Genomic DNA, 23,419 nt, shown 5'->3' with positions numbered 1-23,419 from the left:
TGCAATTTGAAAGTAAATCCTAAGATTATTTTTTAATGCATACATTCCAAACATAGTATTAGAAAACATGGGATACACCCAATCCAGTCCAGGGACAATACCTTACACATGCATTTACTGTAACTTTTACAATTCCATGCACCTTAAACCCCCCTAATGTAGCCAGCCAAACAGGCCCTAAACGTGGTATGTGTTTGGATCACAATGCTGAAACTGTACATTCCAAATATGGAGATATGATTTGGTGTGTTGCTCCAATCCACTGATAATACCTAACATTAGCTAATTATGACTTCAAGCTAATTTTATCCCACCTAATATCACTTGATCACATGTACCTAACAAGCCCTAATGATATAATTCATATTACTTGCATGATCAACACAACACGACTTGGGTTAACGAACCAAATCTCCCTCATTGTCTTAGATTTTAATGATCTTTGACTTATTAGAAAGGTAATTAGATAAGTTTTTCAATAAATTACAAAACTCATTGATTGATACTAGAAAGTTATAGAAAAATGAGCTACGTAATAAGTACTTTGGGCCAACTTTTGAAATGTAAAAAAGGTCTCCAAATTAAATTATTTGAATTCTAGTTGGTCTAAAGCACGTTAAATTATCTTCTCATATCTAACTTATAACTAAGGAGTTACAAGTGTTTTTAGCAAATTCCATGATGCTGGTAAAATAAAAATTAAGAGCTTTCTAGAATAAAGGGCATTTTTGTCCTCGACAGACAAAAAATAAAATAAAAAATCAGAAAAAACGTGTTTCACACGACGGGAGAATATATTGGGACTGCATATCAAGTACCTTGCAAAGTAAGATGATTCATACATACGCACTTATGTATTGTACGCTTATAATGCACGTAAATTAAATTGGACCTTAAAAATCTTAGATCGCAATTCCAGATGGGTTTTAAACCAAAAATAAAATTAACTCAACATCCTAACGGGCAGATTGATGTACATCTAATAAACAGTTTATATGAAGATAATCAATGTTAAGCGTCAAGTAATCTTTGTCCATCATAATTCAAAAAGCATGATTTTGGGTATATGACCTATCTATAGTGGTCCCCACAATTTGGACCGTTTATACTTAGTCCCGTATATATAACACACGCAGTCAACTTTCCAGAAAGCCTCATGTGAGAGAGAAAGCGCGCTCCTTTTTTAAATGTTTCAAAGCAAAGGACTGAACAGTGAATGATGGTAGAGATGATGGAGACAGTGGGACCCCTGGAATACAGTGGACCCATCTCTCCATTGTCTACTTGGTAAGATTATGTATGGATTTGAACCATGAAGATAATAGGAACTACAGTAAATGAATGAGTCCGGATCCTCTGTTCTTGGCAAATGGGATTTTCTCATTTCATGCATTTTCATTGCGCCATGTCATCACCAATGACGTAAGCACTGATGCTTAAATGCAAACTGACGTCATCACTGACGGCATGGCCTAATAACTATAACACTGCAAAGAACAGAAAATCTCTGTTTGCCAAGAATAGAGAATCCGGATGCTGGATAGATTTGTCTCTAAAAATACACTAGGATAATAAATCACCGCCAATGTTGTCAAAATTGTTTTTCGTATAACAAATCAAATCGCAAATTATATAGTAAATTGTAAGATTTTTATGATTTTCTTTAAAATATGAAAAATATGGTATTACTTAAAAATTAAATGATTCTCATCTCATCTTCTTTTTTTTTCCAAACAAAAAATCTTAAAAAATATAGAAAGTTCCTTTAACAATTGTTGATGTTTCTTATTACCTTTCTTAAATGTAGAATGCCATTGGAAAAGCAGCATTTTACTTTGTAAACCCGTGAAAAAAAAATATAGTTTGAAATTTGAAATCCCAAACAGATTAAAAATGAGGACAGGATCCTGAAAAACAAATAATTCGTGGCACAAAACAACCCGATTTTGGGATCCAAAGCAAATGCAATCTGTCAGCCAAATAGGCCCAGTACATGGAACACCCTAACTGGTCAATGAATGCAACACAATTGGACGGTTTTAATGAGCATGACAAGGTCTGCACATTTGATTGGGCAAAGTAGTATGTTTAACATGGTCCAGTCGAATGGTTTTGCTCACCACACAAGGGCCATGTGCATGAGGAGATCAAGAGCAAAAGTCCAGTTCTGGTGGTCCCAGTGTCTAGCTCAGTTCAAGGAGGAGAAGCAGACACATCATTTTGTGATCAATGTCAATGAGCTGATGGGCTCCAACTTGGATGAAGATTCCCCACAATCACCCAGATTCAAGGCCCTTCCATCACTGCTCTATTTTTCATTTAATATGAATCCACCCAAATTCTAGACCATTAATTGAAGGTTGAGATCTTCTCCTTAACCAGCCAATTCTAGACCTTCAATTGAAGGTTGAGATCTTCCAATCTGGGAGCTTTTCAAGGCATGCCCCATCTAAGGTGGGCACCATCAAATCAATCAACAGTTTGGATATGCATGGAGGCCTGTCAGTCAGCAAAATATATTTCCTTGCAACTCACATGTACCACAAAACTAGAAGGCGAAAGTCAACTGGCCAACATCATAATTCATTAAAAAAGAAACGAAAAACCAACAACATCAATCAAAACAGAATGCAGAAAATGAAACCGCGCAACCGGACCAACATTGATATTCTGCATTTTATAATCCAAGTCGATTTTGCAGAGCTTCAATAAGGATGGGTTTGGATGCAGTGTCGAATTTAATTGCAATTGTTAGTCCTATGAAATGAAAATATCCAAATCATGAATCCCAATTCCCTTCACATTCATATCGAGTGCTCAGGCTCCAAACTGCAATTGCATCGAGTTAAATTTCAAAGTACCTACAAGTGTCGGAGTTACTTCCTCATTATGAATACTAGGAGACGTGACTAATTTGTGCTATTTCCTCATTATTCAACTGGATGTCTGTAATTCATCTCACTTGGGCATCCAAACATAACCTATAAGATGATTTAAGAAAAGGGGGGAAAAGAAGAAGAAATTTATCCCCTACCAGACCTCATAGCACTGCATCTTGCCACAGAAAAAGGAAAAAGGTTTGACCTCCCACATAAAGTCATAGTATTTCTATTTTAGTACAGAGCTTTCTCCTGCCTTTTTCATTGCTTGGCTTCGACAGTGATATCCTTGAGCTTCTCCTTCAATTCTCCAGTCTGTGAATGGATAGAAGATCATAGTCATCATAATAGCCTGGCCCAAGCTATTTGGGGACAGCTTCAACGGGACAGGAGATTAAACAAAGAAATGTTGAAAAAAACCAAATTAATATATAGAGCTTCGTCAAGCCCTTGTGCATCTATATCGCTGCCAAACTGGCAAGCATGTGGGACAACATCCAAGTGGTGTGCAGCTGGAGGGCCCCATTGTGTTCTAGGTGGCCTGCTTCAAACTCAGGAAGCACAGCTCAGCAGGTGGACCAAACGTGTATGAAAACAAAGGCAGTTCTTAAACAATCACCATCAGTCCACATTAAACATACACATGGCCTCCTGACGGTGTACCAACCCTGATTTTTTCGCCAGGTCATATCAACTGGGCACACCTGATGCCTGGCTCAGAAGCCCCGTATCAGTATTAGGCGACGGCACATAGAGGTGAGTGTGGGCATATAAACTCTTAAAATAATTTTACGAGAAATAACCTGGTGCATGTTGAGAATAATATCAGACCCTCCAATAAACTCTCCCTTTATGAATATTTGAGGAAATGTGGGCCAGTTGCTGCACCAATAAACAACCAGGCTTCAGATAAATATATTAAACTTGGCATGCAGTTTCTTTAAATGGATAACAGTAATTTTATTCAAGGGAGAAAACTGGAACAAGAACAAGAGTCCCCCATGCATATATCCAATTTAGAATACTTGCAGATCTGATCAAAGGGTCCGGGTTTTCAGTTAAGAAGAAGAAGATCAGAGTTTTACAGAGGAAGGGAAGACTGGTTGAGTTTATGGCAATGATCAATTTGCACTGTAATTTTCTGGGTTGTGAATGAATGAATGATATTTCCAGATCGGCTGCCACACTCCGCTGCTACCAACATGGCCCACACACGAGGCATGGACATTCATCAGGAAATCCCCACAGCACTTGTCCTATCCGCAAAATCAGGCTGGCCCACTCATCAGGTGAGTAACATGTGCACAGTGAATGTGTATTGTTGATTACAATTTTCTAACCTCCATTTATTCATGTGTGACATGCCTGATAATAGTCACCAGATCTTTGAGCTAGTGAAAATTAACCAATTGATTAGATGGTTAAGATTGTGCATCCACATCGTCTGCTCTACGAGTTGCACAGATGAGATCTGGACCATACATGCAATGGGTTCAAACTGAATGGGGAAAAATCATTTTGATAAGAAAATCCTGACCATTCAATCAATGGCGCATGCATTGACACTAAAAAAGAGGGTTCACATTCAATTGAAAAAAGGTTCGCAGGTTGGATGGCCGGTGTTGTCCTATAAATGCAATATTTTGGTTACTGGACAACCAATGATGGCGCCCAAGGAATGAATTCTCTGGATCCAATCCATGTTTGCTACATATACAAAAACCGATGAGGTGGCACGGTCACTCTTGTATCTCTAGAAGCATTTGATCAGTTCTCATTAGCCTGTCCATGGTCGTTCTAATTCTTGTTCTGGTAAATATTTCATAAATATGTGCAATTCTCCAAGTTGGGGTGCCTTTTGCATAATTAAAATCACTACAGGAGGATTTAACCACACCAATTTAGCTGCGCATCGACACTCGACGAATTTAAACATGGTATTGATCAAAGAAATTATATTGCAATGGCTTGAGTATTAATAATATACGACAAGAGTAGGTTCACCTGAATGATTTTACACCGTTTTTCAGATCATGGTCTTCCAATATGTTTCTGGCACTGATGGGAACACCTGCATGCAACATACATTATCTAAGAGTACAATAGCCTTGGGTTCTCATTTGTTTTTTGTAAAATAACAAATAAAGAATTGAGCGCAAAAAGATAACATGTAATACCAAGTTTACCAATTCAATTCCTAATCATGCTCTTAGTCCTGGGATGCTTAAGAAAAAACAGCTGGATAATAGGGATACACAAAAGGTTCTTTAGATTGTTCAACGATTCAGCTTATGTTGGATAACTTGTACATGCATGATGCACCTGACCTCGAAAACAACAGCTTATTTGCTAGAGAGTTGAAATAATAATTATACATCCTTAACATTCTTTCTTTTTCTTTTTCTTTTTGGAAAATTCGTGATTAATTAACATACTGCCAGTAATGTCAGAATTCAGGGCATCAGAACCCATATCGAAGTGTATAAACTATAGTGTATATGTTTGTAAGTTTACAGCAAGCTATTAATGAGGACACTCCACATTTTAAAAAGTCTGCCATGTAAGACACGTGATGGTGTTGGACACAATGACACAGCAGTTGGTAAAAAGCAGTCAGACTAGATGGGACAGTTTGGCTGGAGCTGAGCAAAATAAGACAGTTGTGTGACCAAAAACTGGGGTCATGATGTTCTTTACCCAAAAAAAAAAAAGAAAAAGAAAGAAAGAAAAAAAGAGAGGATAAAATGTAAGATGTGGTTGTTAGAAGCCAAACCTACAACCTTAAGTAGTGGAAGCGAACATCCAATCCACTGCACCGCAGGTGCTTTGCTATTAGCCTATTACATGCTTTATTGGAGGGAAGTTTAAAGTGTCGTGTTTGGAAGTTTCAAAATTTTGTAGTGATCTACAACTCTCTAGACACTCATCCTCAAGCACCAAACACAAATGCACCCTTGGCCAACTTGGCACAAGTCTGCAGGATCCAAGATTGACCATAAGGCGGTTCCCATGGTGCAGGTCCTGTATACTGCAAATATGGGTGGTCTGTTTGCAATGTGTTGGTTAAGGTCTCCACTTCCTACCATCTCTCGTCTGTTTGCAAGTGTGTTGGTTAAGGTCTCCACTTCCTACCATCTCTCTCAAGATACAAGTGGCATACGGCAATTCAGAGCAGGCAAATCATGGGTCTCGTCGTGGATGGAGCGTAGCCCAAAAATTTACAGAACATAAAGTCTTAAACAATTGCATTCACCTACCGTATTTTGATCTCTGCCCATTTTATTCTTAACCACCCATTTGATGGACACCAAACCAAAGGTGAGGATTTTTTGATCAATATTTATGCTCCATCCACAAAGATCCCCATGACATGAATGGTTCAGAGTGTGTTACATGTATGCCATGTGTAAGATGGATGAGGTACCAGCATTTTGAAATGAGGCAAGCTGACTCCCAATACTCCATCTTCAAGTGCCAAACACAATGCATCACACATGCCAACTTGGAAAATATAAACAAAATTGCACAGAATGTGCCAATGTGGAAAATTTGTGCAGGAGCCCAGATGCGTGCATGCCTGCTATTATGTGCAGTATGAAAGCTCGCTAATTAGGTAAACAACGCATGCAAGTTGAACGTAGGTCATTGCTTATCATCTTTCTACATTACTTTGCACGTGTATCCACCTGACAAACAGACCATCCAGATTTATGGTCTACGGACATGCACCACTGGGAACCACCTTATGACTGCCTTGGATCTTGAACATGTGTGCCAAGTTGCCCCGTGTGGTGCGTGTTGCGGCTACGTGGATATAGTAGCTGGATTCGGCATTCCTCTTTTGAAATGCAGTGAACTATCACCAGTCCCCTCCCTCCTCTCCCTCGTGGTGAGAAATCCCTATCTACAAATCAAAATGCATCAGACAGTGATATGCTCTCTCCATTGGGCATGCGTTAAGGGGTGGCTCCAACAAGTGGATCCTACCATGAATCCTCAGGTGATGGATTTTCCACCCAGACAATTTCAGTTTTGACTCAATCTACCGCCACATCTCATAGATGCTTGGCAGGTTTCCTGATGCACAACGGAAGCCGCAGACATTTAGACAAAAATTTCACTTTTCAACCAAAAACCCCAGCGACAAATTCTACTTCCTCATCTCTTGAGTGAATCCCCAGGATTTCACTTTTAACAAGATTGATCTTTAATCCTGATACCACCTCGAAGCATCTCAGAATCTTACGCAGGTTGTTGACTTGGTCTCTTTCTACTTCACAGAACAGGATTGATGGACAGTGCACTAGAAAAAAAATTGGAAGCCAAGATTCTAGACATACTGGAAATAAGGACCATCTCAACAATGAAGATCTGTAATCTGTACCTTGTACAATTCAAGAGATGGTCAACAAGCCAAAATATATGGATGAAGTGGGCAAAGGACTGTTTATTAAGAAAGTGTAGAGGCATTAACCCAACAGAGGTAAGTTATCTCCAACCTGGGAAAAGGCTGCCAAAGCCATGGGGATGATATCACAACAGCAAATTTGGTTTAAGAGAGAAGCAAAAATTGGTCAAATAATATTCATCTTTCAAAATAAAAATGGTCAAATAAATCTGAATATGGTATGCCATTCTAATGTCGACTGATGTAGGCTTTTGGGCCCTTTTTCTTGGGATGTAAGAAGGATCTTTTTGGTTCATTTAGGACCATTTTGGGGAATATCACAAATGGTTTGTTAAAATCTGCAGAAATTAGAACCCGGCAATCCATGCAATTGAGGAAGAGATCACGCCTCTCTGTTTGAATGCCTAAGTCCTACTGGCCCAAGGAAGGTGAGCTAACCCCATACTCATTTGTTAGAAGCCCACCTACATCAAAATTCTCAGTGTCCCCTATGTACCTCCTATCAACATCAATTTCCAACAGCCTAGAAGAGGGGGCTTCGAAAGAGAAACCTCAGTGGAAGGTTGCTGAAAGTCATATACGACCAAGTTTCCACTCATGAAGAAGGTCCAAAACAGGGATCCACTTAAAAGGCTTTTGAACCATAATCACTTCTATTACCAATTTGGTAGCTTTTTTAAAAGAGGGCTAGAGGAGTGTTTGTACTAGCATTGGAATGGTATGATAAAAGTTAATGTAACCTCAGACATGGACATATACATCCTTTTCAAACTCACACATGATGTATTAGACTCAGTGACAGTGGAAAATATGAGAAGCTATAGTGCCTTTACAGTCACATGATAATACCAAAAGATATGTGATTATATAGTATCAAGTTCATAAATCATAGGATATACTAGATAAAGTTTAAAAACTCAACTCAACTCACTCAAGACGACTCGATTCGATTAGATTTCATCGAGAATAAAACAAACTCGATTTGGTAAAACTTGGTCAAGACTCAAGAAAAACTGGACTCTACTTGACAAAACTCGGAAGAAAAAGAACCCAAAAAAACTCAATGAAAATCAACAAAGTTTGGCTCTCCAAGCCTCTACCATATTTGTATTATATTTCAAACATTTAAATCCTCACCGAGTCATGGTGTTCACGACTCGAAAAAATCAACAAAGTTACTCAACCCAACTTGCCTTCACAGATCCTTGAGTTTCAAAATGTTAAACCATGAGATAAATAGATGTACATCTATAAACAATACCAAAATGCAAGAAAGGGATTCTTTTTCTTTCTTTTCTTTCTTCTTCTTCTTTTTTTTTTTTCTTTTTCTTTTTTTTTTTCTTTTTCTTTTTTTCCTTTTTTTGCTATGTTCATGTCAAAGTGCATCTAACATGCTTGACCACAAAACTTTCATCTATCAATGTTGTCAAAATCGTTATCGTATAGCAAATCGTAGAAGGGGTTGAATCATATCGAATTGCAAATCGTATTGTAAGTCGTAAGATTTTTTGCTGATTTTAAAAATATACATATAAAAAACAAACGAAAAATTATAAGTAAATCAGAAAAGATTAAAAAACTCATTAATCACCCATTTCCCATCAACATGTACCAAAAAAGTAATACATATTATGACATTATCAATTGAGAAAATGTATATGGTATACATATCATGATATTGAAGGATTCTTGTCTCTCTTCTTTATTTTCTTTTGTTGTCTTTCGAAAAATTTTACCTTTAAAGACATACAAGAGGCCTTTAATAATTTTATTCTTTTACCTCTCTCTCTCTCTCTCTCTCTCTCTCTCTCTCTCTCTCTCTCTCTCTCAAAAGAAAAAAAAAAAAGAGGATATATTTAATTATAATAGGGGAGGCTTCTTCATGTTTTATGAGCAAAAGGGTACAAAGAAAGAAGAATAAAATGAATAAAAATTTAAAAAATATTTTTGGAACCATTTATGTAATCTACGATTATCTTACGATTCGATACGATTATCTTATGATTCGATACGATTATCATACGATTATTTGGGATTTGCGATTTGGGTTTATGATTCAAATCGTACACCCATACAATACGATATGAATTTGAATCATAAGATTTTGATAGCATCGAGTATACCTCAAGATATAGATAGAGAACATCACTACTTACCATATTCCTTTAGAACTCTCACTGCAAGTGCACTGAATCCACATTGAGGGGCATTAGGAACTCCTTTCATATAAATCATGACGGGGTTTTCCTTGACATCCTACACCATAACCTAACCACAATTATTAACTGAGGAACAATGAGAATGTGAGAATTTTCCTTGCTGCCAGCCAGACAAGGCAGAGCTCAAACATATACTCAACTGAGACTATGACACTGTACAACTACTTCTCACTAACAGATAACAACCATAACCTGCTCAACGACATCATGTGTGGAAAGGCCGGAACTCGCAAGTTTGTTGGTGGGTTGAAAATCTTCATGAGTTTCAGGATCACCAGTCACCGTTGTTGAATGTCCCATGCCATGTTGGTAATATGGTCCTGATATTACCTATTTCGACAATTTAGATCAGACCAAAAGAAAGATCATTTACATTGTTGAAAAGTTAAATATTACAGCACATTGACAAAATGTAGATACCAGAAAACATAGGAACCAGAATCCAATTTTTTTAAAAAAATAGCAAAGGAATCATAATAAACAGATGACTTTGAAGGTGGCTACTCGTCTTCTGATGTCCTTAGGAGGGCTATTTTGTTAGTTCGGGATCAGGGTCCTTGATTGTGGGGGTTTCTTTTTCTTTGTTCTTTTTTCTTTTTCTTTTTCTTTCTTTTCTTTGCTGCTTGTGTGTGATGTTCTTTGGCTTCTGTTCCTGTTCTTAATAAAGTTATTTGCCTTTCAAAAAAGAATGAAGCTTATTGTAAGAAATCGATTAACTATTGGATTCAAATCTGAGTGAATAAGAGAATCAGTATTTTCAATTTTTTTTCCTGGGGGGATTTAGCCTAACATGTGTAGAGAGGGAAGGATTCAGTGGCCCATGTGCAGTGGCTTCCTCCATGTTTTTGGCACCACTTGGCCATTAAGGGAAAGCTAAGGGAGATATTGATCAGTTGGGGAATGGCCTGTTCAAGGAAAGAGGAAAGGTCCTATATTAATTACTCTCCTCCATGCTTTGTTAGGAGATTTGGAAGGAAAGGAACAATAAAACTTTCAAGGATGAATCCACATCAACTATCAGATTCCATGAAAAAAATCAAGGTAAGTATCATTATTAGTGTCCTCAGTTCCCCAATTTTCAGGGGCATTATTAGCACTTCCAACTGATGCAGAGAGCGATCAAATATTGCGATGATCATGGAGATTTAATTTTGCTGGGAACTCAATTGGCAATCCCTGCCTGAAGGTGTTGATCATGTGGCAGAAGGCGGAAGTTCTGTTGTTAAGGGAACCTTTTTGTACCTTTGACAGAAAGTTCCAACAACAGTTTATTGTGGAAGGAGAGACATCAAATGTCAAAAAGCAGGCAAAAGAAGCAAGAATGGAACCTTGGGATTTTCTAATGAAATAAGATCTCTTGCCTCTAGGCGAAACATACCATCTAGTCATGTGGGGAGAGGCCAATTCTATTGCCAATGGGTGGGCTGAGGGTGTGAGCCATTTATCTTTGTGTATTGGCAATTCCATTTCCTCGGGCCTGTTTGAGAAGGTGGAAACTGTGGAAAAAGAATACTAATTCCCCTGATGTGACAGTTTCCTCAGTTTGAGAGACCAAAAATTGATTTCTCTTTCCTAGCTTTTCCTCGAAAAATGAGTAAAGCCATTTCCCAAAAGAAAAAAACCTGTTAAAGGTAGATTTCCATGGTTACAAAAGACAACTATCCCCATTTGAACCTTGGCCTTTTAACATTTCCATAGAAAACAGCACTCTAAACCAAGCAATGGAATACCATTGGATTCTGCAGTTTTCCATTTCTTGACGATTCCATAGGTGTTTTCCATGTCCACATTTTGGATTCTCCCAATCTGAACATGCCCTAGTTTAATTATTGTTTGATAAATAAAAAATTATTGCTTGATTAAAAATAAATAAATAAATTTGTTTTCTTCTCCAGAAAACACTGCCAAGAGAGGGGGAAAATAGTTGTTTGGGTGAGCAATCGCGAAAAGAGGATGAATCTCAGACTCCGCTCGTCGTTTTTGGACACTCCTATCTCCATATTCTAAATCTAATTTTGATCAATCTCCTCGATTGTCTCCTGCATGTTCGCAGAATGGTGAGAAAATGCTGAGAAAAACAACTGAAATGTGCAGAGTAAGCAATCTCATTCAATGATTTTTTTCGACATAGATAGGTTCTTATACCACTAATATTGGCAAAAAAACAGGCCAGCGAAGGCATCTTCACGTGATGCCGTGTTTTCACTCTTGTTCCAGCAGTAGTAGAAGGCTTCCTTCCACTGCCTTCCTTTCATTTGGTGAAGAATCAGACTAATTACACAAGTAAGATCGAACCAGCTCAGAAAAAAAAAAGGTTTTAGTTCCACAAAGTAGTAACATATTCACACAGGAGAGGAAGTGCACATCCAAAGTGTGATTCATTGCGGCAGCAGGACCTGGTTAGAAGGATTGCACAACTAAGAAAAAGCCATCCATAGACGATAGGATAGCTATCCCATAGGCCATAGCTACCAGTTTAGAACCTTCTTCCTGTCTCAATCTCATCTCCTGACCCTCACTCAAGAGTACCATAGTTCAAAAACCCAAAAACTCCACTCGACTCCATGTTCATCCAGGTTTGGTCAGCTCAGGCTCCGACTCGAATCTACTTAATATTTAATTATGATAAATTAAGACAAACTAGGTAGGACAATAAATATTTCAAACAGTTATAGTTAGGATGAGTAATAAAAGATAGAAAGCTAAGAGCACCACAACGCTTGCCTTGCAGGAAATCTGGTGTTTGAATCTCGCTAGTCACTACGGCGGCCAATTTATATATTTTTAAAAAACAACTTCACAATGCAAGTGACTCTTTTGAATCAAGTCAAGATGCATCGAGTCAACTTGACACGATGTCTATTCCAGTAAGTCTCCTAGTGACTCGGATCAAAATCTCACCAAGTCGGTGAGTTATAGAAATATAACTGCATCTTCTTCCCAACCCTAGGAATGGTAAGAGAGAAAATTCGCCTGGCCCATTAACAACCCTAATGCGGACAATATGGTCCCTGTGTTGGTATGGTAATGGGAGAGACATGAGTGAATGGGCCTTTTCTAACTTTGGGGCCGAGCCTTCATGGCCCAGGCCTTCATTTGCAAGCCCAAATGCACGGTCATATTAAAACACAGCCAATGGGCCTTTTTCGAAGCTGATAGTGGTGGTGGTGATATTTAATTTTTTATCCATCTCTAAAATGGGATAGTGTTTTTTTTTGTTTTTTTTTTTTTTTGGTTGACCTTTTTTTTTGTCTTCTTCTTTTTTTATTTTCTTTTTTTCCTTTTTTTTTTAATTTTCTTTTTTTACTTGCTTGTTATCTAGATAGAGATGTGTTGTTCTAAGCAGTGTTCGAAATATCGGTATCGCACAATGTATCGCACCCTTGGGATACAGATACGTATCGGTTATCGCACGGGATATATCGTTTGTATCGCATAGTTTATCACACTTTTTGGGAAATATGGGGAAACATCGGGAAAATGGTTGAATTTTTTAATGAAACTTTGGGGATTGTTAAAAAAGACCTCCATACACACTTTTAAATCATAAAATCTCAAAAAAGAATGGCACATAATAGGTTTCCTTTGTAGAGGGTCCTAAGCTCTGCGCTGTCCGATTGAACTAAGACAACTATATCCAGTATCCACCCCGTCTATCTATTTTTCTATATCATTTTAGGAGATTTTGCAAAAAATTAAGTAGATCCAATAATCAGGTAGACCATATCATAGGAAACAATGGTGATTGACCATTAGTGGGCCACTTGAACTTTGGATATGCTTCACTTTTTGGGCTAAAATCATAAAATTATATGGTAAAATGGATGGATGGAGCGGATAAAATACATGAATTATAGTGGCCCCACAAAGTTTACTCACTACGTCGTTCCCACCCCACGCACGTGGATCTCCTGCGAAAGCCTTTCGCATGGAGTTCCTGCGCTGGGAACCCAGATGGGGCCCACTGTGATGTTCGTGAGAAATCCTCCCCTTCCATCAGTTTTGTGAGTTCATTTCAAAACAATATGCCAAAAATGAACCAAGCTTGAGTGGGCCGTGCTAACGGAAAATGTGGTTAGGGAAGTTCCTACCGTTGAAACCTACCTGAGTTCGACAGTGATGTTTACGTGCCATCCATACCATTAATAACTTCATTCCAACATGGATGAAATGAAATCACAAATATTAGCATGATTCAAAACTTTTATAGCCCATGAATATTTCAATTGTGGACATTCAATTATCATGTTTTCGGCCCACTTGAGCATTGGAAACGGTTCATTTTTGGCATCGTGTCCTAAAATAAACTCACAAAACGGATGAACGGATAAGATTTCTCACAAACATCACAATGGGTCCCACCTGAGTTCCCAGTGCAGGAACTTAATGCGAAAGTCTTTTGCATGAAATGTGCGTTCGTCGCAGGCACTCCTCCCGCTCAGGTTGTCTGAACGATTCAAAGTGAAATGGGCCCCACAGTAATGTATTTATTATCTATATTGTTCATGCATATGGAGAGATCATTTTAGATCAAATGAGTAATATCCAAAGCTCAAGTGGACCACACCATAAATAATTGTGGGGACTGATTCTCACCGTTAAAACATTTGTAGGGCCCACCATAACGCCCACCATAACGTTTATTTTTCATCCAATTCATTCATTAGGTCACACAAATCTGGATAATGAGGAAAAATAAATATCATATCGATCAAAAATTTTGTGACCCCAAAAGGGTTTCAATGGTAGACCTTTAATCTTCCACTGCTTTTTTCAGTGTGGTCCACTTGATCTTTGGAACTGTCTTATTTTGTGGCTCAAGTCTTACGACGAGCTCACCAAATGGACGAACGGTTTGGATATAACGCATACCTCATGATGGGACCCACAAAATTGGGTGACGACGTCAACACACCCGTGGTGGTGTGCGGTACGGAAGCAGATTGCGTACTGAGCAACTCTGTACGCTAAGCGTACTGAGTAAATTCTGTGGGGCCCACTGTCATTTTTGCATTGTATCAACTCCGTACATCCACCTTGTTATATAAATTTAGGGCTTTCAACCAAAATTTAATCATATCCAAAGTTTAAGTGGACCACACCACTTGAAATGATGTGAATTGAAGTCTACCGTTGAAAAGTTCTTGGGGCCCACAGAAGTTTTAGATCAAGATGATTTTTGTTTTTTCCATTCATCCATGTCTATGTGATCTTATGAACGGTTTGGATGACAAATAAACATCACTGGGGGCCTTAGAAATGTTTCAACGGTGGAAATCAATATTTCCATTGTTTCCTTTGGTATGTTCTACTTGAGCTTTTGATATACTTCGGTTTTGGGCTCAACCCCTAAAATGATCCGGAAAAACGTATGGACGGCGTGGATAGACCACATACATTCAAGGTGGGCCCAACTGAGTTTACTCAGTACGATAAGAGTGCACCGAGTAACTCAGTACGCAATCCGATTTCATGCGGACACCACCCAATTCAAAAACCAGGGCCGGACGCCCTTTTTTTTCTAAGCAGAGAGGGTTCCGGCCCCAAAATCTTCGGATTCCGACCCCCAGATCTCCCAAATCTTCGGATTCCGGCGAAGATTCTCCAGATTTTGACGAGGATTTCCCCCGATGTCGCCCAAATACCCGGATTTCTTCGGATTTTGACGGATTTCTCTCCCAAATCGAAGATTTTGCTTGCACTAATCTACGAAAGAAGCTTCGATTGGAATGGCCCACCAAATAGAAGCTTTCGATGATGACGATCTCTTGTACAGGTACCGAAATCCAGTTTCTTGTTTTTTTTTTTTCGATTTTTTCGGATAATTATAGTTTCGATTTTTTTTTTCAATTTTTTTGAGGAAATCGCGCGATATCGTCAAAATATCGTGCGATATCGACGATATATCGGCCGACATTTGAAATTGGGATTTTTTGGTATCTTCCAGGGGTTATCGGGGGTGTATCGTCTCGCATGGGTGCGATAACGATAATATCGGCCGATATATCGGCCGATAGTATCGATATTTCGAACACTGGTTCTAAGGAATCAATCATTGTTTTTGCTATTAGGCTTTATCTATAGCACAACAAATCACCTATGTCTAGGGGATGGTCATGGAAGGAATTGTCATATTTCCAAAGGTGGATCCTAATGTGGTTTTGATTAACATTCGAATAAGATGGATGTTAGTGAAGGGCATCCATTATAATGGTTTAAACTTTAAAGAAGTGTCAGCTATAACCTCAGCAATGGAATGAACCCAGGCCAGTAAGAATTTTCAACAGCATTAAAAAGTCCTACTGAACATGCCTAGCATGTATAGAATCCAAAAGCTTAAGAGCGATATCAAGGAAATCTTTGACAAACAGGTTTGCCCAACATGCTTAGTTACTAGAGAAGGTACTGCCTGATAATCTTAATCTGTTGGAAGATACGTTCTACTATTGCAGAGACTACAATCTCTCGATTTGGCTTGAGATGCTTTGAGCTTGTGATCAGTTGTGGTTATCATTTGATCGTTGAAGGTGTCTCCCTCAACGTCATTCAGTGGGCCAAGGGGATGAACATTCCTTAAGAGGACTGCTGAGGAAATTGTTGAAACATTGCTACACATTATCAGGTGATTCATGATGATTAGACTGTTTATATCTCAAGATAAGCTTATTCTTCAAGCAATATTTTGACTAATCCTGGGGTCAGGCATCCTCACTGGAAGAAAGAAGGCATTGCATTGGGAGTTGGGATTTGGGACTAAATTCTTAGTTCAGAAAACAAGATTATAGTCATGTACAATTTAATGAATGTAATGACTTGTCAGGAAATAGAAGGATAAAGATACAAGCATTGAAGTCCTTGTTCTTACCGTTGTTCTCAAAGAACGAGTGGCTGGCAATCCTGCTATGCCCTTCAAGATTATATTGGATAATGACCTGGCCATGCTATTAGAGATGGCAAACCAACGTGCTTTAGGGTCACAGTTATGAGAACATGAAAAATCTATCAAAGAAATTTCAGCAGCATAATGTAACCAATACAGAGTGACTATGTGAGTTACCAAGAAAAGATATTACAGAAAAAAGCTAGCAAGTCAGTGGTGGAAGAATATAGATGTGTTTAGAAGGGCTTTCCGGTCAAGTCTTTCTATTCGGTCCTCCAAAATGTGTCTGAGCCACAAGCCAAGGATCCTACTCATCACATTTGGAAATATCCGGGACCTTTGTGGGTGGTGGCCTTCACTTGGGGCGTAACAACAAAATTCTTACTCTTGAGTCTTGACAACTTGAGGAAGAAGCATATGATTATGATCCTTTTTTAACAGATGTGTCTTCTTCTTTTTTCTTTTCTTTCTTTTTCTTTTTCTTTGTTTTTTTTTTTTTTTTCTTTTTCCTTTTTCTTTTTTGTGAACTTTCTTAACAGATTTGTCTTGTGCTTGCATGATGAGGAAACAATGGACCATCTTTTCATAAACTATGAATTTACCAGGGGATGTGGGAGAAACTCTCACATTGTTTGATGCCTCAAGAAGTGGGGGGTCATTTAGCTATGGTTATGTGGCATTTTGCTTGGTCGGCAAGGAAGAAGTAATTGCCATTCTATGGGCAACATGGCTAGAATGCAACAACAGGACTTTTTAAGGACAAGTCATGTCTCCAGAGCAGGTGTTCCACATGGCTAGATGGCTAGTTGAGGAATGGGCCAGAGCTACAAATGGATCTAACTGTAGCCCTGTGGAGTTATTTTAGGGTAGCTAGGGGATCTTTCTTCTTTACATTAGCTGGATGTTTCCTCATCATCCTTTTTGCATCTTTGTTTAAAATTTTGAGTTACATTCATAAAAAAATGCTAGATCATATAAAAAACACCAACTATTTTAGTAGTCATGCTCATTAAAAGCAACCACTTACCACTGTGAGTGATAAAGGCGACATTAACCTAAAATTTTGCAGTTTCTTGCAAACCATCTGAAACTATTATTGGAAAAAAAACAAAAAAAAAAAACGGAAAACAAAAAGAAACCCACACCTTTAACTGCAAACACGTAATGGTCCATCTAACTTTGAGAGAAAGAAAACATTAGTTCAAATATTAGATTGAGAATTCATTACCTTCCAATCAATAATCAATAAGTATGGTGGCATGAAAGCATCCTGGTCTTTATTTAGAGATTATGTCTCGTCATTATCCCCTCACATAGGATGACCACTTATAAAGTAACAACCACAGGTTCGTCCTACTACCTACTAGGTGGCCGTGGTATAACAAGGTACTAAGATCCATGACCCACAACTCTCCCTTGGTCAGTGACCATTGTGTGCACTTCCAAGTGCACAAGGACAACCAAAGGAATCCCACTCTTTAAACCAATGTTTACATAAAAAATATGGCAAAATCATATGTCCATCTATGACCCACAGTCATCATGATCTAAAGTCAAGATCATCAATATCATTGGATATCATCCATGCCATCAATGGATAAAATTCACATTGGATTCCAAGGGCACAACTCCAACACGGGATGTATTCGGGCAGACCTCTTTCAAAAGTCTCTCTCCATTTTCTCTCCCCTGCTCTCTTAACTGCATTACGTGACATGCCCCTAGTTTTAATCATAATTATGTATTTAGAGATTAATTTTTGGGTAGGGGTTAAAAATGTAACCAGCAATTTATATAAACTATTCTCCCTAATACGTAATTGTTGTTAACACAAATGAGTTGAATCCATTTTCAAGTGGCAACCAAACATGCCCCAAGAGAATTGCCGTTTGGCTTTTTACACTAATTACAATTCAATTGGTTAGAGAATCCACACACACCCCAAGTATAGAAGCAAGATGGTAGTCTCCAAACACATAATGAAGCAGACCAAAATCATTTGTAACGCCTATTTTATGCAGAGCATACAACAATAAAGCTATGTGGGCCCATCATGTTGTCTGTGGGACGTCCACTCCATCCACCAGGTGTTCCCCCTCAATGCTAGGCCCCGAGGACAAAAACAGCAGGATTCATAGCACAGGTGGAACACACTATAGGGAACAATGGGTATGGGACATGAACTATAGGTTTGTGTGAGGAGCTAGTCTGCCCAACCCAGCCCAGGTGATCTGGCCCTGAAGGACCAGGGCTTGGCCCAATAAATTTTGCTCGAGGGTTCGTGGTGGGCTAGGCCAAGGCCAATGATAAATAACCCGGCCCGGTCCAACCCTTTTCCTGAGAGCATACTATGTAGTACATAGGTATTGGAATTTGGAAGTGAATCGCCTAGTGACCTAATCACGAGGAATATCTCTGGCAACCCGATGTCTTGGGATTTGATTGTTAACGTGTCACAGTGAGAGATGGGCCATGCAAAGCATGTTTGAAAGTTGTTCACTGAGTAAGAACTCAACTAAGAGCATTTCTGACTCAAAACAATGAAGAACACTGCATAGATTCTATTTTGGTGGGCCGATTTGCATAGATTCCAACTTCGTCTTCTAATCATATCAAGAAGAAAAAAAAATGTTTATCACTCACAACTTGCAAATGCAAAATAAACACTCTTCCAAGGCACCCCACCTTTCTCCTCTTCCATGTATGGGTGTCTACTGATAGCCTCTAATGTAGAACTGAAGAATGAAGATAGTCTCCTATGGATTTCACTATCTATCAGAAGATCATGGTTAAATACACAATGAAAGATATTCTATATATCTCCATGCTTGCATATTACAATAGAAAAAAAAAAAAGGTTCATTCATAGATAATGGAAGGGTTTTGTTAACCTTCACTCATCAATGAATGTGCCCATCGAGCATTGATCCAGGCCATCCATTACAATGGCCACCTCTTGGATAGGTCATCAGCTCTTTAAGCTATATCTAATCCTATCTTTTCATTAAAAACTCAAATAACACAATCACAATCATCGGCTCCTTGAGCTATCTAATTCTAACTCCTTGTTTGCAAATACCGACTGCATCATTGATTCGCTCAGCCAACACTGCAAGAATATGAGCATCAGGCTTCAATTCTCCCTTGATCATCTCATTATAAAGGGAAACAGCTCTTCCTACATTCCCATTTTCACAATGGCTCGTAATCAACCAATCGTAAATGTGCATGGATGGCGTCAATGATCGATCTTCCATAGCAGTTAAAAATTTCTCTGCTTCCTTCACTTTCCCACAATGGCACATGCTTCTGATTAATGATGTATAAGCCATCACTCCTGGAGTGGGTCCCTTGAATTCCATTTCATGATACAACTTGATAACTTCCTGAGCATTGCCTTCTTTCCCATATCCATCAATGAGATGAGAGTATGTTGCTTCATTGGGGAGGAATCCTTTATCCAAAAGAACGGTCAAGATGCTATTGGCCTTCTCTACATGGCCCACTTCACAGAGCTTATTCATCATCTCATTGCAAGCAAGGTAACTAGGCAAAAATCCTCCACCAAGCATTTTGTCAAAAAAGATCAAGCCATCATCTAATCTCCCTGTTTTGGAGCACCCCACTATCAGAAAATCATACGTCTCATCGTACGGTTTCAAGCCATCAAGCAGCATTTCTTCCATCAACCTCTTCGCTTCCTCGATCTTCCCCTCCTTACAGTGTAAACCGATAAACAAAGTGTAAAGGAATGAATTCGCATGGTACCCTCTCTTAAGCATATCATCATATGACTCACGGGCCGACTCAAAATTCCCTGTCCTGCAATGACCATGAACAATCAGAGAATAAGCGATGTCGTCGAGAATCATGTTCTTCTGCAATATCCGCTTCAACAACATAATCCCTTCTTCGATTCTCTCATCTTCGAAGATCCTATAAACCAGCGATGTATTAACGATGACTGCAGGAGCGCATCTCTTCCCGTGAATTCTATCCAGAATATCTACGAATTTCTTCAAAGTCCCCTCCTTGCACAATGAGCTTATCATGGTTTGGACTGTAATTGCATTTGGGTACGTTCTCCTTTCAATCATATACTCGTATATCTTCCAGACGAACGAATTCCTATCGGATTTTTGGACGACATGGATCAGAGTATTGAAACTGATAAGACTAGAAGAGAATCCATGCTCTTCCAAGTACCGACAAACATCGAACGCCATATCGAACATCCTCAATTTCGCGTATGTCTGTATCAAGAAATCAAACAAAAAAGGGCCTGATTGAGTGCTTGTATACGTGCTTAGAAGCGAATCTACGACCATGAATTTCGAAGAACCAGCATCGGCATTCTTTCTGATAACTGATTCCATCAATGCTCGGGCATGTTCAAGCATCCGGGCTTGAACGAGGATTTGAACCATTATACAGTAAGATCGGACTCCATGTCCAGAATTCTTCTGGCGGGCTGACCAGTGGAAGAAACTGAGAGCCCGCTTCGCGTCGATTGGGTCCGTTAATTCGAGCAGAACTTCATCGATGAGCGAATCGGTTAACTCGACAGAATCTAGATCGGCGCTCAAACTATCCCAATTGCCGTCTCTCCTCAACAAGTCGCGGATCGCGATCTCAGCCGTTGATGCATTTGTGTGGACCATGCGTAGTATGTGATCTTGGATGTATGTAGTCCTAAGATGGTGTTCTCGAATGGGATTTTTGCCGAGCAGCCAGCGGACATGAAAACGATGGAAGGCGGAAAGAATGAGAGCCGGGCCGCTGCTTCGAAGGAGAAGGCCCATGCAGGGCACGTCTTTGGAAGGTACGATGATCACCGAGATCTGGACCAGGCCATTAACTCCAGCCATTTGAAGATGGTTGGCGGGAATCTAGAAGCATTTCGAAGTTGGAACTTCCAAAAGTCCATTTTGAAGTGCACGGTAAGTTTCGCACCGGCCGTTTCCGGATTTTGGGAGTGTGCGCACCGACCCCAAAGAAAATCACGAATTGTTTATTTCAACTTTATCGGGCTAGCAATTGAAATACAATTCGATAGTGCATCAAAACGCGCCCTAAGATTAGACGCAAGATTACAGTCTCCAAACAGCAAACAGATACGAATAACGGGAAAACAACAGTATGAAACGTAGAAACGGATCCGACATGACTCGAATTTGAACCGCAAAACGGAGAGTTGGGTTTCGGGCAGCGACTTACAGTGGATTTCGATATTAGCAGTGGATTGAAACAAACGATCTGGCGGTGTATGGTGAGAGAGAGCGAGGTGGCGTTTGGAGCTGCAGGTTTTTAGCGTTTGGAAATGGGGAGGAGAGACGCGAGCAGCAACCACCTATATAGCTGATGCAGGTACGTGTCGTGCGAAGACGAGCGCTTACGCTCCTCGAGCTGCGAGTTGTACGAACGGTTCAAAGGAGATCAAAGTTACATGGGACCCACAATGATGTATTTATTATATCCACACCGTTCATACATTTTTAGAGATCATTTTAGAGCACTACCAAAATAATTAATTATATCCAAGGGACCACACCAAAAATAGCAGCGGAGATTTTCACCGTTAAAATTTTTGGTGGGGCCTACCATAACGTTTATTTTCCATCCAATCGGTTAATCAGGTCACAGAGACACCTGGATGAGGAAAAACAAATTTCATATTGATCTAAAACTTCCGTGAACCCGAAAAGGTTTCAATGGTAGATGTTCAATCCCCTACTGCTTTTTGCAACGTGGTCGACTTGATCCTTATATCTGTCTTATTTTTCGTCTCCTACCTTAAGAGGATCTCTCAAAATGGATGGACGGTTTAGATATAACACATACCTCATGATGGGACCCACAGATCTTGCTAACGTCAATACATTAGCTATACAGCTAGTGTCTGGTACGTCAGCCAATCCGATTGTAACCTCTTCTTTCATGCGGAGTTATTCCTTACTCTACCCGACTATGACGCTTGATACGCAGGCACTCAGAACTTGAGCACGTAGGACTTATTAACTCAAATCAAACACGATTAAGTTGTAGAAGCCACTTCCTATCATTTACAGGCCCAAAATCATGTTGTTTGGGTGATCTAAATTTCTGATACGTGGACGCTTGTTTGTTGAAATATGACATTTGATATTTTTTATTTTTAAACTATCCACTAAATGTCCACCAATCTGATAGCGAGATAATCAAATGCCCTGATTTTTTATTCAGAGCAGGTCTAAAATGGAACTCGTAATTTGGACAGTTTGAATTGAATAACAATTCAAATAGCATGCGATCGTATGCAAAGTCTCCGTGCCTTTCTACCATCTTTCACACTCTTGGGAAGTTTTGCTCCTCTTTTGTAGTGATCTTAGCAGCATATAGTTTGCGGATCTGCCAAGGGGTTCTTCCTTGTTCCAAACCGTTCGGCTCTTGTATCCAGCGTCGTTAGACTGGACCGTCGGCTGGTAATGGTCTTAAGATCGGTGGCTCAAAATGCAACGTCCTGGGGAACCATCTTTTGCGTTGGGAGATAGAACTTCTCAACCACATGCACAATAATATCAAAATCAAAAGAAAATATTTAAAAAAAAGGTAAACTACAGTACATGAATTTATGTGATTTTCTTTTAGTACATTTACAAAGTCATACCAACCCACTATACTCAAAAGTAGAAAACTGAAAAAATAGTTATTGATACCATAACAGTTATTTCTCTCTTACGACGAAACATATATTATCCTCAAACTAGGGTTTACAAAAAAAAAATAATTGTGAAATTATGAATTAACCTTTGTATGAACAAGCTCCATAAATCCCAACACATCCACGGTGGCACTCAACCAACCATCCAATTAGATTACAAAACCATGAGCCCTTTTGAAATTTGAAGGCTAAATGCTAAAAAAACAATACTATTAAGAGTGTTTGGACATTGTTTGCTCCACTAGATACGCGAGCATGCCATAGTTGAAATTACGGCTTCAATTCAAACTGAACAATAATGACCTCAAGCACCAAGATAGGTAGACACATGGT

At 39.1% G+C, this 23,419-nt stretch overlaps 2 protein-coding genes across 2 annotated transcripts; both read right to left on the bottom strand.

Moving 5' to 3' along the window:
• Positions 1-2,820: 2,820 nt before the first annotated feature.
• Positions 2,821-21,761, bottom strand: LOC131232465 (monothiol glutaredoxin-S15, mitochondrial-like). Its single transcript, XM_058228700.1, has 7 exons — positions 21,604-21,761; positions 16,372-16,447; positions 9,699-9,836; positions 9,444-9,543; positions 4,884-4,950; positions 3,683-3,761; positions 2,821-3,194 (listed from the first exon to the last, which is right to left on the bottom strand). The coding sequence occupies exons 2-7, from the start codon at positions 16,444-16,446 to the stop codon at positions 3,141-3,143; spliced, it is 513 nt and encodes a 170-aa protein (XP_058084683.1). The 5' UTR covers position 16,447; positions 21,604-21,761; the 3' UTR covers positions 2,821-3,140.
• Positions 16,838-21,597, bottom strand: LOC131232464 (pentatricopeptide repeat-containing protein At1g66345, mitochondrial). The gene has a single exon (XM_058228699.1). It carries the CDS (start codon positions 21,252-21,254, stop codon positions 19,434-19,436), a length of 1,821 nt encoding a protein of 606 aa, XP_058084682.1. The 5' UTR covers positions 21,255-21,597; the 3' UTR covers positions 16,838-19,433.
• Positions 21,762-23,419: the final 1,658 nt, after the last annotated feature.

The sequence above is a fragment of the Magnolia sinica genome, chromosome 18, assembly GCF_029962835.1.
Source record: "Magnolia sinica isolate HGM2019 chromosome 18, MsV1, whole genome shotgun sequence".
Lineage (NCBI taxonomy): Eukaryota > Viridiplantae > Streptophyta > Magnoliopsida > Magnoliales > Magnoliaceae > Magnolia > Magnolia sinica.
The sequence above is the reverse complement of the archived record's forward strand: the minus strand, read 5'-3'. Positions and strand labels throughout refer to the sequence as shown.